The 17,329-nt window shown below is 52.9% G+C and overlaps 1 protein-coding gene across 2 annotated transcripts in view; it reads left to right on the top strand.

Moving 5' to 3' along the window:
• LOC105494473 (mannosidase alpha class 1C member 1) overlaps positions 1–17,329 on the top strand; it is a 177,004-nt gene that overhangs the window by 142,257 nt on the left and 17,418 nt on the right. For both annotated transcript variants that reach the window (XM_011762908.3, XM_011762907.2), the window contains exons 6-7: positions 1,851–1,968; positions 7,752–7,845. In XM_011762908.3, the coding sequence (XP_011761210.1) occupies positions 1,851–1,968; positions 7,752–7,845 (212 nt within the window). The remainder of the gene's footprint in view (positions 1–1,850; positions 1,969–7,751; positions 7,846–17,329) is intronic.

Here is a 17,329-nt window from a genome sequence, read left to right as displayed (position 1 = left end):
CTCCATCATCTTCTGCCTCTGACCTCAAACACTTCACTTCCCTGTGTGAGCCTCAGTTTCCTCCTTTGCATAGGGGTATGAATGATGCTTTATGTTATGGGCTTTCAATGAAGTAATGATGTAAACTGCTTGCCCCAGTGCCTGGCACATTATAGCAGCTCAATAAATGGAAGTTCTTTTGTTTATTCAGATCAGGAGCCAAGTTTCCCCTCCTGTGCAACCCATCCCTCCCCCACTGTCCCCTGCCCCAAGCCAGGATGAAGGGGGTGGCTGTCTCTACATGTGTTGAGGTCACCTGACCCCAAAGATCTCAAAACCTGAGTCCTCCATCTGTTCCCAGAAGCTGGGAGGCTGGTAAGTGTCCCTACTTTCCCAGAAACCACATCCAGCCCCAAGAACGGAGTTAAGAGAGAACAGCAGCATCAGGGGAGCCCCAGCCCTACCCCAGGAAAAGCAGCACCCCTCAAGTGGCAAACAGTGACCTCCACACCCCCACGCCTGCCTTCCTAAGTCCATCCATGGAGACAGAGGGGCAGACGGGCCAGTTCCTGGGAGGGCAGTGCGACCAGCAGCAAGGAAGCAGAGTGCCCCTGGCAGAGCCCGTCCCTCAACCTGTTCCACACTAACTGCACCTCAGAGCCGCTACAAATGGGAGGACGTCACTCCACCCTGCTCTGCCCCACCTCTGTCCACAGCCTTCCTGCAGAGACCGTGTGCCCCTAGTTGTCCTAAATGTCCCACAGGAAAGATAATCATGATACATAGAGGAGACTGAGGCGCAGGGAGGGGGAGCAGCTTGCCCAGAACCACCCCCATTCTGCACCCTCTTTTCCTCTTTATCCCCACAAAAGCCCAGGAAGGAGGAGGCATGAACCTAGGAGATGGAGGCATCACCTTTGCCATGTCTTACGGAGGCAGGCACTGAGGCAAGCAAGGATTAAGTGGTTTGCCCGAGGTCTCCAGCTGAGTGACACTTGAACCTGTACCTTCTGGCTCCAGATCTCAGGGAGACTGTAAATGAATGCTCCTGGAAAGGCAGTGTCCTTGTTCCCTATCCTGTGATCAAAAGAGAAGCAAGCTGCACAGCAGTTAGCACAGGCTCTGGCGTCAGAGCCAGCGCTGGATCCCAGCTCTTCGAATTACTGTGTGATCTCAGGCGGGGGACATCACTGTCCTGTGCCTTGTTTACCCCATTTGCAAAAGGGGCAGCTGTGAGGATTAACCAGGATCCAGCCTCTGCATTCTTTGTCTTTGAAAGCACACAGCTCCAGATGTGTGGTCACACCAGAACTCCCTGCCTGTCTCATGTAGGTTCCATGAAATTCCAGGCCGGGGCCGTTTCGTGTCCGTGGGCAGCACTGACAGGGTGCTGGGAGAGGGAAAGAGCTAGGCGGGGCACTGCTTTTCATGGGCCCCATTTGCACCCGAATCACAGCACTGTTTATCCTCCACATGCAGAACCACCAGTGGTTGTGAGCCATCCGGCGCCTTCAGCCAGAGGACAGCAACTGGGTGTTCTATGGGGTCTTTGTGGTCCCCGACGGCATTAACCACATCATCTGTAAATTCAGCATAACTCTTGTACCAGGTCTCGAGTTCCTAACTCTTACAGGGGTTGCTTGATGATGGAACAGAGAATATTCCAAGTCAGGCCTGGGTTCCAATGACCTTCAGTGAGTTACTTTATCTCAGTGTCCTCATCAGGAGGATTCACTGGAATTGTACGGCAAAAGCTCCTGGTTCCGTGCCTGGCATGTAGTAGGTGCCCCCACCGAGCAGCTGCCGTTACTCTCAGCAGAGGAGCCGGCCTGGCCAGCGGGGGGATGATGGGACTGCTTCTGTCTTTTCAGCGGGAGCTGGGGCTGGGCCACGGCCGGCAGCAGCAGCATCTTGGCGGAGTTTGGATCCCTGCACTTGGAATTCTTACACCTCACCGAGCTCTCTGGCAACCAGGTCTTCGCTGAAAAGGCAAGTCTCCTCCCCACGCCCTCCCAAACAGCTCCCACCTTCTTCCTGCCGAGCAGAGGGATGAGCGTGCAGCTGCCACGGGGTTTTCAGAGGCGAATGTGTCCTCCCTCGTGGATCAGCAGGAGGGCAGTGGGGAGCCCGGGAGCCCAAGCTACCGCTAAGATAGCAAATAGCATCTACCTGTGCCCTAACGCCAGGTGGCAGGGAAGGTGAGCACGCAGAGTCAGTAAGATTCTACAGAGGGAAAGGGAGAGACAAAATTCTGCTGGGGAAAAGGTTCTCACTGGTCTGCGTCAGCTCAGTGGCAACCACCCATATGTGAAGTCTGGAGAAAGTGCAACTGAAATCTAGGCACCACCTTGCATTGGCAGGAATTGGCCACCTGGTGCAGAAGTCCCCTTTCCAGAGATGTTTAGCTTTTCCATGTGAGATCTGCCTGCCTTCTTCCCTGTGCCTGTTTAGCTCATGCCGTCAACAGGCTGGCATGGCAATACCCTGCCATGGCAGATGCCCCAACTGTTCATTCCTGCTGTTCAAGGCCACACGGGAAGCTGAGAGCACCAGTCAGCCCTGACAGCTGCCCATAACTGGCCTTGGGCAGTCCCCACTACCTGGAAGGGTCGCTGTAGGTCTGATCTTAAATCCAAAGAAGGGAAGTGCTCACACCTCCCTCAGATGGCACTCAGGCTCCAGCAGCTACGGTCCCTCCCTGAGGGCTGCCTGGGGAGATGGAAGCCCTGCCCATCCTCTAGAGCCCTCCAGGGAGAACTTTGTGGCGGCGCCACTCCCAAAGCCTTGTCTTCCCCCTGGAATGCCCGCCTCTTAGACCAGTATGGGAGCTGGGAGATGACTGATAGATTCCCACCTCTACGCCACAGCTCCCAGCTTGGCAACTGGGAGATGATCGATTCCCACAGCTACCCCATGGCTCCCAGTATCATGTCGCCATCCAGCCTCAAAGCATCACCTGGCTCAGCTGTGAGGAAACAGATTTCTGGGCTTCGCTCCAGGGCCAGGCATCTACATTTTTAATACGCATTCATGTGCTTTTTGACGCATGGTTTGGGAGCACTACTTACTCAATGTAGGAGTCCACCTGAGTGTCCTTAAGAAGCTCAAGAAGAGCTGTTCAGCCTCTTCTTGATTACTTTCGCTGACAAGGAGCTCACTGCCACCCTTAACAGCTCATCCTCCTGGCAGCCCTTCCTTCAAAAGTGTTTTCCTTACATTGAGAGGGACTCTGCCTCCCTGAAACTCCCCCGTTTGAAAGCTCGTGCAGTGAGTTTAACCTCACTTCCCGGTAGCTCTTATTTTCTGATCCTTCCCCACCTCCAAGTCCCATCCCCCAACCTCCCTGTTTCCATTGCTCTTTTTTTTTTTTTTTTTTTTTTTTTTTGAGACGGAGTCTCGCTCTGTCGCCCAGGCTGGAGTGCAGTGGCCGGATCTCAGCTCACTGCAAGCTCCGCCTCCCGGGTTCACGCCATTCTCCTGCCTCAGCCTCCCGAGTAGCTGGGACTACAGGCGCCCGCCACCGCGCCCGGCTAATTTTTTGTATTTTTAGTAGAGACGGGGTTTCACTTTGGTCTCGATCTCCTGACCTTGTGATCCGCCCGCCTCGGCCTCCCAAAGTGCTGGGATTACAGGCTTGAGCCACCGCGCCCGGCCTCCATTGCTCTTAAGTCAGACTCCTCTAGGAAGGTTCTGACCAGCTCGGAATGGAGTGGTACAGGGAACTCACTCCAGTCCCTGGTTATTCTGGAGTAATAGCTACCCCTGCCTGAGCACCCACTATGTGCTAGGCACATTATAATAGCTCCGCTCCTCCCAACAACCCTGTGAGGTGGGTCTTCCTGGTGCTCCCATATTTACAGAGGAGGAAACTAAGACTCAGAGAGGTCAAGTCACTTGCCCTGGGCCATCCAGCTGGTCAGTGATAAAGCCGTGATTGAAGTCCAGGACGTGCTGGCTCCTTCCAGACCAGATTGATAGAGCAGGCTGCAGGCTTTTGCTCTAGAGTCCATCCGTCTGTCTCTGTCTCCTCTACATTTACATACTCTGGCTATTTTCATCCCCCAATCATGCCTCCCACAGAGGCAATTATTGGCAGTCAACAAATTGGCCCAAATTCTAGAAGCGCCCGCGCCCTCCAGGGGAGCCAATTTAGTCTGCTTCACTGCTCACCACCAGGACAGTCGAGAGTAACTCAGGTACAAGCACATTCCTGTCCCGGTAATGGACTTCGTTAACATAAATGGATATGAAGTCTGACGTGGCAAAGCCAAGTGCTGTCGCCTGGAAAGGAAGGTCTGACTCAGAAAGGTGGCTGTCCCGCACTCCCGGCCCTGTACACACATAACTCTATCAACATGAGACAGGGTGGTCCCAAGGGCCTTTCTCTCCCGAGGGGTCTTGTGCTGGCTAGGATGTGCTGAGTAGGATTTAACCATTGTTGGAGAGCAGGCACTATGGATAAAGCCCTCCTGGATTCCACTTCTCACCTTCAGAGTCCCAAAGGTTGCAAACCCAGCCTCTTCCTGCTCCAGCTGGGGCAGCCTCTGCTCCGTGGTTACCACCCTGATCTGCATTGGCCCAGTGCTGCCCTGTGTCGGGCAGGAATATGTATGGTTTATGTTGTCAGAATTCATTCACGTCCTGGCTCTGCCACTTAAGGACCAGGTGGCCATCAGCAAGTCACCAAACCTATCTGAGATTCAGGTTTCTTGTCTGTTACACTGAGATAATCCCTTGTCTCGGTTATAAGGGTTGGCGATAATGTATATAACAGATCTGGCTCAACGGAACTGAGAAAGGTTAACAGCTGTCATTGCTTTTTATAATTATTACTCTTTTTATTAAAACCCTGAAATGCCTGTTAGGGCATGGGTTATTCAGGAGCCCAAGCCTCTTCCCTGAAATGATTCCAGGATATCAGATAAAATAGCATATTACTAGACTGGGCCATATGAAACTGCCAATATTGGACCTTTTTTGATTGCCTTATATACTTATTGTTTTTTAAATGGCCAGAATACTTAAGTTAGCAACACTTAGCACTAAGCAGTTTTCAAGAATATAATACATTGTTATGAACTACAGTCATCATGTCTTATACCAAAGATCTCTTAAACTTTTTTTTTTTTTTTTTTTTGAGACAGAGTCTTGCTCTGTTGCCCAGGCTGCAGTGCAGTGGCACAATCTCAGCTCACTGCAAGCTCCGCCTCCCGGGTTTACGCCATTCTCCTGCCTCAGCCTCCCAAGTAGCTGGGACTACAGGTGCCCGCCACTACGCCCGGCTAGTTTTTTGTATTTTTAGTAGAGACGGGGTTTCGCCGTGTTAGCCAGGATGGTCTCGATCTCCTGACCTCGTGATCCGCCCGCCTCGGCCTCCCAAAGTACTGGGATTACAGGCGCGAGCCACCGCACCCGGCTGATCTCTTAAACTTAATTCCTCCTAACTGAAATTTTATATCCTTTGATCAGCGTCTCCCCAACCCTTGGTAACCACCATTCTACTCTCTACATCTACTTCTTTTTTTTTTTTTTTTTATTTGAGACGGAGTCTCTCTGTCACCCAGGCTGGAGTGCAGTGGCATAACCTCAGCTCACTGCAACCTCCGCCTCCCAGGTTCAAGCGATTCTCCTGCCTCAGCCTCCTGAGTAGCTGGGATTACAGGTGCCCACCACCATGCCCAGGTAATTTTTGTATTTTTAGTAGAGACAGAGTTTCACCATGTTGTTCAGACTGGTCTCAAACTCCTGACCTCAAGTGATCTGCCCACCTCAGCCTCCCAAAGTGCTGGGACTACAGGCGTGAGCCACGCCACCCGGCCTCTACTCTCTACTTCGATGAGTTCAACTTTATTACATTCCACATATAAGTGAGATCAAGTATTTGTCTTTCTGGCCCGGCGTATTTCACTTAACACAATATCTTCTGGGTTCATACATGTTGCAAATGACAGAATTTCTTTCTGTTTTAAGATTGAATTATATTCCATTGTGTATACCACATTTTCTTTCCTTTTTTTTTTTTTTTTTTTTTTTGAGGCAGGGTCTCACTGTTGCCCAGGCTGAAGTGGAATGGCATGATTATAGCTCACTCCAGCCTCAATCTCCTGGGCTTAAATGATCCTCCTACCTCAGCCTCCTGACTGGCTGGGACTACAAGAATGTGCCATCACACCCAGCTAATTTTTGTATGTTTTGTAGAGACGGTTTCGCCATATTACCCAGGCTGGTCTCAAACTCCTGGGCTCAGACAATCTGTCCAACTCAGCCTCCCAAAGTGCTGGGATTATACGAGTGAGCCACCACCCCTAGCCTATACTATATCACATTTTCTTTTCTTTCTTTCTTTTTTTTAAACAGCATCCAGGCTGGAGTACAATAGCGCCATCTCTGCTTACTGCAACCTCTGCCTCCCAGGTTCAAGCAGTGCTCCTGCCTCCACCTCCCGAGTAGCTGAGATTACAGGCCTGTGCCACCATGCCTGGCTAATTTTTGTATTTTTAGTAGAAATGGGGTTTCACCATGTTGCCACAACTGGTCTCAAACTCCTGGCCTCAAGTGATCCACCTCCCTTGGCCTCCCAAAGTGCTGGGATTACAGGCGTGAGCCACCATGCCTGGCTATACCACATTTTCTTTATTCATTCATCTGTTGATGGACACTTAGGTTGATTCCATATCTTGCCTATTTGAATAATGCTGCCATGAACACAGGAATATAGGTAATCTCTTCAACATACTGATGTCATTTCCTTTGGATATATACCCAATAGTGGGATTGTTGGATTTGACCATTTTTGACCTATTAGCAAGGCAATTTTACCTAAAGCTAACAAATGAGCTACTGTCACTTAACCCCACCTTTAAAAGAACCCTCCGTAGGCCAGGCACAGTGGCTCACACCTATAATCCCAGCACTTTGGGAGGCCGAGGCTGGTGGATCACTTGAGGTCAAGAGTTCAGGACCAGCCTGGCCAACATGGCGAAACCCCATCTCTACTAAAAATACAAAAATTAGCCAGGCGTGGTGCATGCCTGTAGTCTTAGCTACTGAGGAGGCTGAGATGGGAGAATCACTTGAACCCAGGAGGCAGAGGTTGCAGTGAGCTGAGATTGCGCCACCACACTCCAGCCTGGGTGATGGAGTGAGACTCTGTCTCAAAAAAAAAAAAAAAGGTCAGGAGTTTGAGACCAGCTTGACCGACATGGTGAAACCCTGTCTCTACTAAAAATATAAAAATTAGCCGGGTGTGGTGGCACAGACCTGTAATCTTAGCTACTCAGGAGGCTGAGGCGTGAACATTGCTTGAACCTGGGAGGCAGAGGTTGCAGTGAGCCGAGATCATGCCACTGCACTCCAGCCTGAGTGACAGAGTGCTACTCTGTCTCAAAACAAAACAAAAAAAACCCTCCCCGAAAGAACCCCTCAAAAAGGACCCCTAAAGCAGCAAGCAATGAGGACGTGTTGAGAGTAGGGTGGGGTAGGAGTTGGCCAGGCAGTGGTTCTGGGGTGAGACTGTCCAGGCACCAGGCAGAGCAGTCAGTGGAGAGGCTTATGGATCAGGCCCTGCCACACCCTGCACGTGGCACCAGGGCAAGGCCATGTCACCACCCCCGGGTTGGAGTCTGCAGTCCATTGGGCAGCTCTCCCTTCCTGCCTCCTCGTAAGGTTTCCTACGTGCATCTGAACCAGCTGCCTCCAGCATCCTCAGCCGGCTGGGTGCAGTTGGCTTCTTCGGAAGCATGAAGGCTCATTTGGTGTCTGTCTCTCGGCAGGTCAGGAACATCCGCAAGGTCCTCAGGAAGATTGAAAAGCCGTTTGGCCTCTACCCCAACTTCCTCAGCCCAGTGAGTGGGAACTGGGTGCAACGTGAGTACAGAGACGCCACTGCCCCTCATTCAGCAGGTTCCTGCCCAGGCTTCCTAGGAAGACCCTGCCAGGCCCCTGGGCTGAGTGAGGATGTGTTTGTCAGAGCTGTGCAGCCAGCAAGGCATTCTCTCGGTGCTCCTGGACACCACTTGCCTTCCCACGCATCCTGGGGGCTTGCCCGTGGTTGTCCGCTGCTGTGGTGCCGGGTGTGATGGCTGCTGTTTACTGAAGGCCTGCCCTGTGTTTTCCACATCCTACCTACCTTATCTGGCGCCGTCAGTGCTGCAGCTTTCCATCTCCTATCCTGCTGCAGGAGCTTCCTGCATTTTACCCCAGGCTCTCGGGAGGGTCCCAAGTGGAGTCATCCATCCTAGAAGTGGCTCCAAGAGAGGCCAGGCATCCTTTCCCAGCCCCTTTGATCAGGTTCCCCATTTCCAACTTCAATTTGTTTTGTTTTGTTTTGTTTTTGAGACAGAGCCTCGCCCTGTCACCCAGGCCAGAGTGCAGTAGCGGAATCTCGGCTCACTGCAACCTCTGCCTCCCAGGTTCAACTGATTCTCCTGACTCAGCCTCCCGAGTAGCTGGGACTACAGGCATGTGCCAGCATGTCTGGCTACTTTTTTGTATTTTTAATAGAGACAGGGTTTCACCACGTTGGCCAGGCTGGTCTCGAACTCCTGACCTCAAATGATCCACCTGCCTTGGCCTCCCAAAGTACTGGGATTACAGGCATGAGCCACCACACCTGGCTCTAACTTTAATTAAAACAAAACAAAACAACAACAACAAAAAACTACACAACAATGTAGAAATCATGAATTCATCCAGGTGCATGACGGGAGGCCGAGGCAGGTGGATCACGAGGTCAGGAGTTCAAGACCAGCCTGGCCAACGGGGCGAAACCCGGTCTCTACTAAAAATACAAAAATTAGCTGGGTGTGGTGGCACATGTCTCTAGTCCCAGCTACTCAGGAGGCTGAGGCAGGAAAATCGCTTGAACCCGGGAGGCAGAGATTGCAGTGAGCTGAGACCGCACCTTTGCACTCTAGCCTGGGCGACAAAGTGAGACTCTGTCCCAAAAAAAAAAAAAAAAAAAAAAAAAGACATCATGAATTCACCTGTGCATCTTAGACCTACAAGAAAGAATCAGTCCCAGAGTTTTCAGTTGTTCTCTGTTCAGAGACTTGTTTCTCAGCCAGATAATAGCCAGTCACCCATGGAACATCATTCACAAGCCCCCAGCCCCACCCACTGCAACAGAATGGGGTTTGGGGTCCTTAGGTGTGAGGATGTGGACCAGTCCCCCAGGCCCCTGGAATGCGCATGCCTGTTGAGAAGCCCAGCTCTGGGAAGCAGAGACGGGCCCTGGTCACATGGTCATGGTCAGCCAGAATTGGCAGTGATAGGTTCCATGGGCACTGCCTCTAGGGCCTCCCAAGACCTGGCAGAGCCCCCATCCCCACTGTCTCTGTGCAAACAAGGACCCCCTTCCCTTTCCCCTGCCTCCGACCCCATTTTTGTGACATCAGTGAGGGCTCAGGGGCAAAGTGGATATGAGTCTAATGACTGCATGGCTTAGGGGGGAATTCACTGTATCTCTTTGAACCTTGGTTTCCTGTCCTGCAAAATGAAAGAAGGGAGTGAGATGCATTCTTTGTGTGCCATGGAGAGGCGTAGGAAGAATGGTCAAAGGCTGCAGGAAACAGATTTCACTTCCATCTTCCAAAGATGATCCGAGTTGTCCCAAAAGGGAACAATGCAAGCGGGGCCTAGAGAGGCGGCATTGGGGACACTGTGGCAAAGCAGCTGAGGCCTTTCCTTCCAACCCGAGTCTCCCCCAGAAAACTCCACCCAGGAATTTTCCCCAGTGATGACCTCACCCCAGGTGGCCTCCTGTAAAAACCGCTTACAGAAATGCAAAGTATTTTTAACCAAAACACACTGGCAAATCCAAAAGTATGGGGAGAAAATGAAGCTTGAATTGCAGATTATGGCCACGGGAAGAGGCAGTTCAATAACAGTTGCTGATTTTAATTGCAAGGCCTGACTGGGTAAGGAGATAAAGCCCTCTGCTGGACTGAGCTGCTCCAGGGCAAGGCAGCAGAACCCATGAAAAGGGCTGAGAGGGGTGTGGGCTTCCCAGCTCAACAGTTACCTTGGCAAATTATAAGGGAGCAAAATATGCCGGGAAGCATAATTTTCTTCTCAGGCTGTGCCAGGGGCTGCAGGTCTAGGCAAAGTCAGTCGCATATGGGAAATTGTTTCCTATTAATAAAATCTGAGCCCTTGGCCTGCTAAAGAGCAGAGGGGATTATAACGCCCCGCTCGCCCAAATGTCTGCCTTCCTCCCCTGGCCTTGGTGCCCAGGGTCATCTCAGTTTTCCTCTGGTTTGTTTTTTTTTTTTTTTTTTTTTTTTTTTTTTTTTTTTTTTTTTTGGTGCACAAGTATTCTTTTAGCACACGATAGCATTACCACCTTGCATAAGCTTAAGTGCACGCACATCATTTTCTCTTCTTGAATCTTCAGAGCAAGCCTGAAGGCAGGACAGGCAGGGACTGTAGCCCATTTGCAACCACAAATTGCAGCCTAGAGAAACGAAGAAGGAATTAGGACTGCCTCTCAGTTACCTAGGCCTCTGTTCTTGTTGGCTTCCCACTCCTCCTGGAAACCGAGCTTCAGGGGCAACAGGGGAGGCCCAAGACCGTCCTACTGCTGAGACTTCACACCCAGGATAAACCCACCAGGCTCCCAGTGGCGCCCAACACAAATGGGATGACCCTGAGGTCGACCCGCTGCGAGCTGAGAGCTGCCGAGAAGGGGTCACCAGCCCCTCCGTATGGCGCCTGAGTAACTTGTCCACTGCCTGAATCCCACACTTTCTTCTGTGGGAGGGAAGTGGCAAGTCCAGACCTCCTTGGCAGGTACAGGAGTGTGAGCTTCAGCCTGGCAGCTTCCCTGGCATTAGATCGGCTGATTTCCAGGCTTGTGGCCCAGCCTCCTGCTGCCAGGTGTGACAAGGGCATTGGCACGGTCAGCAAGCAGCAGAGCCTGCCTCTGTTCTGGGGCTCAGGGACACCAGCTCCTGCCCTCTTCACACATCTAGAGATGGGGAGACTGAGGCCCAGAGTGGGTGGGGGTGCACCTTGAGCTAATGCAGAGCCATGTCTTCTCATTACTGTGCCTGTACTTCTCCCAGCCCGCCTCAGTGTTGGGGAAGACCACACTCATACACACACACACACACACCCACCCCACCAGCACCCCACCCACCATCCCTCCCAGACACACACACATTACACACTCCCCTCACATACATTCACACTCCCCTCACACACACTACATACACTCTCCCCACACACAGACCCACACACCCACACTCCCCTCACATCCACACTCCCCTCACACCACACACACACATTACACACTCCCCCACATACCCACACTCCCCTCACACACACACCACATACACTCCCCCCACACACACACTACATACACTCCCCCCCACACACACACTACATACACTCCCCCCCCACACACACACTACATACACTCCCCCCCCACACAGACCCACACACCCACACTCCCCTCACATCCACACTCCCCTCACACCACACACACACACACATTACACACTCCCCCCCACACACTCCCCTCACATACATTCACACTCCCCTCACACACACTACATACACTCCCTACACACACACACTACATACACTCCCCCCACACACACACTACATACATTCCCCCCCACACACACTACATACACTCCCCCCACACACACACTACATACACTCCCCACACACACACACTACATACACTCCCCCCACACACACACACTACATACACTCCCCCCACACACACACACTACATACACTCCCCCACACACACACATTACATACACTCCCCCCACACACACACTGCATACACTCCCCCACACACACACACTACACTCCCCCACACACACACACTACATACACTCCCCACACACACACACACTACACTCCCCCACACACACACACTACATACACTCCCCACACACACACACACTACACTCCCCCACACACACACACTACATACACTCTCCCCACACACAGACCCACACACCCACACTCCCCTCACATCCACACTCCCCTCACACCACACACACACATTACACACTCCCCCACATACCCACACTCCCCTCACACACACACCACATACACTCCCCCCACACACACACTACATACACTCCCCCCCACACACACACTACATACACTCCCCCCACACACACACACTACATACACTCCCCCCCCACACAGACCCACACACCCACACTCCCCTCACATCCACACTCCCCTCACACCACACACACACACACATTACACACTCCCCCCCACACACTCCCCTCACATACATTCACACTCCCCTCACACACACTACATACACTCCCTACACACACACACTACATACACTCCCCCCACACACACACTACATACATTCCCCCCCCCACACACTACATACACTCCCCCCACACACACACTACATACACTCCCCACACACACACACTACATACACTCCCCCCACACACACACACTACATACACTCCCCCCACACACACACACTACATACACTCCCCCACACACACACATTACATACACTCCCCCCACACACACACTGCATACACTCCCCCACACACACACACTACACTCCCCCACACACACACACTACATACACTCCCCACACACACACACACTACACTCCCACACACACACACACTACATACACTCCCCCACACACACACACTACACTCCCCCCCAACACACACACTACATACACTCCCCCACACACTACATACACTCCCCCACACACACACACTACACTCCCCCCCAACACACACACTACATACACTCCCCCACACACACACACTACATACACTCCCCCCACACACTACATACACTCCCCCCACACACACACACTACATACACTCCCCACACACACACTACATACACTCCTCACACACACACACACACTACACTCCCCCACACACACACACACTACATACACTCCCCCACACACACACTACATACACTCCCCCCACACACACACTACATACACTCCCCCCACACACACACACTACATACACTCCCCCCACACACACACTACATACACTCCCCACACACACACACTACATACACTCCCCCACACACACACACTACATACACTCCCCCCCACACACACACTACATACACTCCCCACACACACTACATACACTCCCCCCACACACACACACTACATACACTCCCCACACACACACTACATACACTCCTCACACACACACACACACTACACTCCCCCCCCACACACACACTACATACACTCCCCCACACACACACTACATACACTCCCCCCACACACACACTACATACACTCCCCCCACACACACACACTACATACACTCCCCCCACACACACACTACATACACTCCCCACACACACACTACATACACTCCCCCACACACACACACTACATACACTCCCCACACACACACTACATACACTCCCCCCACACACACACACTACATACACTCCCCCACACACACACACTACATACACTCCCCCCACACACTACATACACTCCCCCCACACACACACACTACATACACTCCCCACACACACACTACATACACTCCTCACACACACACACACTACACTCCCCCCCCCACACACACACTACATACACTCCCCCCCACACACACTACATACACTCCCCCCACACACACACTACATACACTCCCCCCACACACACACACTACATACACTCCCCCCACACACACACTACATACACTCCCCACACACACACACTACATACACTCCCCCCACACACACACTACATACACTCCCCACACACACACTACATACACTCCCCACACACACACACACTACACTCCCCCCCCACACACACACTACATACACTCCCCCACACACACACTACATACACTCCACACACACACTACATACACTCCCCCACACACACACTACATACACTCTCCCCACACACAGACCCACACACCCACACTCCCCTCACATCCACACTCCCCTCACACATACCACACACACATTACACATTCCCCTACACACCCACACTCCCCTCACATCCACACTCCCCTCACACACACCACACACACACATTACATACACTTCCCCTGCACACACTCCCCTTACACACTATGCACACACCCCACACACACATTACACACACTTCTCCTACACACACCCACACACACTACACACACTCCTCTCACATATACATACACTACACACTCCCCTCATGCACACACTACACACCACCCACACTCCCTCCCCCACACACTACACACCACCCACTCTCCCACATACACACCTACCACCCACACTCACACACACTACACACCACCCACACTCACTCCCACACACACTACACATCACCCACTCTCCCACACACACACCTACCACCCACATTCACACACACGCTACACACCACCCACACTCACATACACACTACACACCACCCACACTCACTCCCACACACACTACACACCACCCACACTCCCTCACACATACTACACACCACCCACACTCCCACACACACTACACACCACCCACACTCCCACACACTACACACCACCCACACTCCCTCACACATACTACACACCACCCACACTCCCTCACACATACTACACACCACCCACACTCCCACACACTACACACCACCCACACTCCCACACACTACACACCACCCACACTCCCTCACACTACACACCACCCACACTCCCTCACACTACACACCACCCACACTCCCTCACACATACTACACACCACCCACACTCCCACACACTACACACCACCCACACTCCCACACGCACACCACCCACACTCCCTCACACTACACACCACCCACACTCCCACACGCACACCTACCACCCACACTCCCACACACACACATACACACTCCCCTCACACACTACACAATCCCCGCACACACACATTCCACACACACACCCCACACATTACACACATTCCCCTCACGCACACACCCCACACACTACACATAGTCCCCTCACACACACTACACACCACACTCCTTGACACACACACACTCTCCCTACACACATCCACACACCCCTACCCCTCAGTGCACACACACACACACACACCCATTCACCTACATACACACACACACATTAACTCACCACACATACACACCACCCCACACCCCATACATAGACACACACTCCCCACACACCCCACACACATAAGCTGTAAAGCAGTGGGACCCTCACATGTGAGACGCCCACGTAAGTGCCCCTGAGAGGCAGCCGCATCTCAACACCGCGGACCCTAATGGCCTGGCTCCCTCCCCTGCGTGTCCCTCCAGAGGAAGCCTGGACCTTGTCACGCGCACACTCCGTCACCGCATGATTGTGTCTAAACTCCTTGGCTTGGCATTTGAGGCCCTTCCTGGCACAGCTCAAGCCTCGCATCCCAGCAGAGCCCAAGCCTCCCTTGCATTCACCCGCTCAGCACTCCGTGGGCATCTCTGTGCACCGTATAGTTACTGAGCACCGAGCGGGAGTCGCATGCAATCCCTCCCCACAAAGAGCCCATGGGCTAGTAAGGGAGGCAGACCCGTGCACAGGCACTCATCACACACCCGGCGGGCACCTGATGGCAGAGTGGGCCCACCACCCAAGGGGAGTGTGGCTGCCGAGGGCTTCTGATGGTAGCTGGCCTTGTTTCACTTAATCCCTGTGGCCACCCTATGGGGAGGGACCGTGAGCAGGGTTGTGAGAACGCTTGAGCCCCCGGGTGGGGGACGAGGTGGGAAGGGTGCGCCACACGGAGAGGTGACAGTGCTCGTAGCTGCCGTGCCCATGATGGGGCTGGAGAAGGGCTCTGAGCAGAGGCCAACCCATGACTTCCAGCCTGAGCCTGACCCCTCCTCTGCAACAGACCTGCCCCTCCTCAACATGCCAGGCCTGGCCCAGCCCTTCCCTTCTGTGGGGTACGTAGGAAGAAGAGAGGTGCCACTTCTGTCTTCCCTCCACACCAGAGCACAGTCCAGCCCAGCCTGGCCCCTTCCAGCTCCTCCCCAAAGCACATGCTTCATCCTGTCTGTTCCAGTTTTTGCAGATGCTGGTCCGTTCTGGAACCCTTGCTGGGCCAGGACTTATTTATGGATCAGGGCTGGAGGGGGCCTGAAGGGCAGGTGTACCGTGTGGCTGGCCTCCTCTCGACCCCCATTCCTGGCTCCCATCTGTCTTCGCCCTGTCTTTTGGTCCCTTGGTCCTCACACTTGTCTTTCTTTCTCTGCGTGTCTCTGTCTTCACTCTCTGGTTGACTGTGTGCAGCTGCGGAAGGTGAGGCTCTGCCCTTCACCCGCTTGATGGTCTTGGATGAGCCATTTAGGCCCAGTTGCCGTTCTCCCACCTGGGAAATGGGGTCGATAGCACCTACCTTGCAGGGTGCCCTGGAAGATTAAGTTATAAATAATACAGTGAGGCTCCTGGCCCACAATAAATGGTAGCTGTTGGTGTGTTCTCTCTTTCTGTCCCTCCTCCCCCCACCCACTTTCCCTCTCCCCTCTCTCTTGGCCCCCTTCTTCTGCTGAGGAGTTGAAAACACTCTGCCCATTCCCCCACCCCGCCTTCGGTCCACCCCCATTTTCTTTCTGCTCTCTGTTTCTCTGCTTAAGTGAATCAGAACACAGAACTGGTTTGTTCTTTGTTAAATCTATCAAGTGCCTTTACGTTTCCCCGTTGTCAATTGTCAAAGCCTAGGAATGAAGCGTTTTCTGTCTTGCATCTGCGGTGAAGTGTTCCTCGGGCAACCCGCCTTCCTCCTGGGACGGCCCTGGGTGGAGAGACCTCTGGGCTCAGCCACAGCCTGTGAGGCCCTGCTCCTTGGCTGGCCCACTGTCCAGCAGGCAGGGGCCACCAGGGCAGAGAGGGGTGTTGCGACGCAATTCTTCTCTTTCCTGCTCCTTTGAACTCCATTTATCCCAATTTGCTAAATTTAAACTCAGTTTTTCCAGAGTGGCTCTACTTGAGGGCTCGGCCAGCTAAATTAAGGTTTTTCCTCCTCTTTCCCATGGCCTTTTATGAAGCTACCCAGCATTAATTATCATGTTTGTCACTGGGTAATAAAAACCTCTGAACTCCCTGCCACCAGATTATCTTTGTAAAGAAATGCAACTCACTTACAGTTAATAACCAGAGGCCCCGCCGTCCCCAGCCTGCTAAGGCGAGGTGATTTATAGCACCCGCCGGATGAGCCCATGCACTTTTGTGCAGGACGAGTGCGCTCTAGACAGCCCGGATTTCCTCCGAGTCGCAGGCTGCGTCTGCCTTGCAGTCCCCGTTCCAGGTTCGGTGGCTGCTGGCGAGATGCCCACTTCCTACCCGTACAGGCACCAGGCCCCTGAGGCCAGGCGGGTGTGCGAGGCCCTGCCCCAGGAGAGCCGGCG

This window comes from Macaca nemestrina, chromosome 1 (assembly GCF_043159975.1).
Source record: "Macaca nemestrina isolate mMacNem1 chromosome 1, mMacNem.hap1, whole genome shotgun sequence".
Lineage (NCBI taxonomy): Eukaryota > Metazoa > Chordata > Mammalia > Primates > Cercopithecidae > Macaca > Macaca nemestrina.
This window is presented reverse-complemented; position numbering and strand designations above follow the sequence as displayed.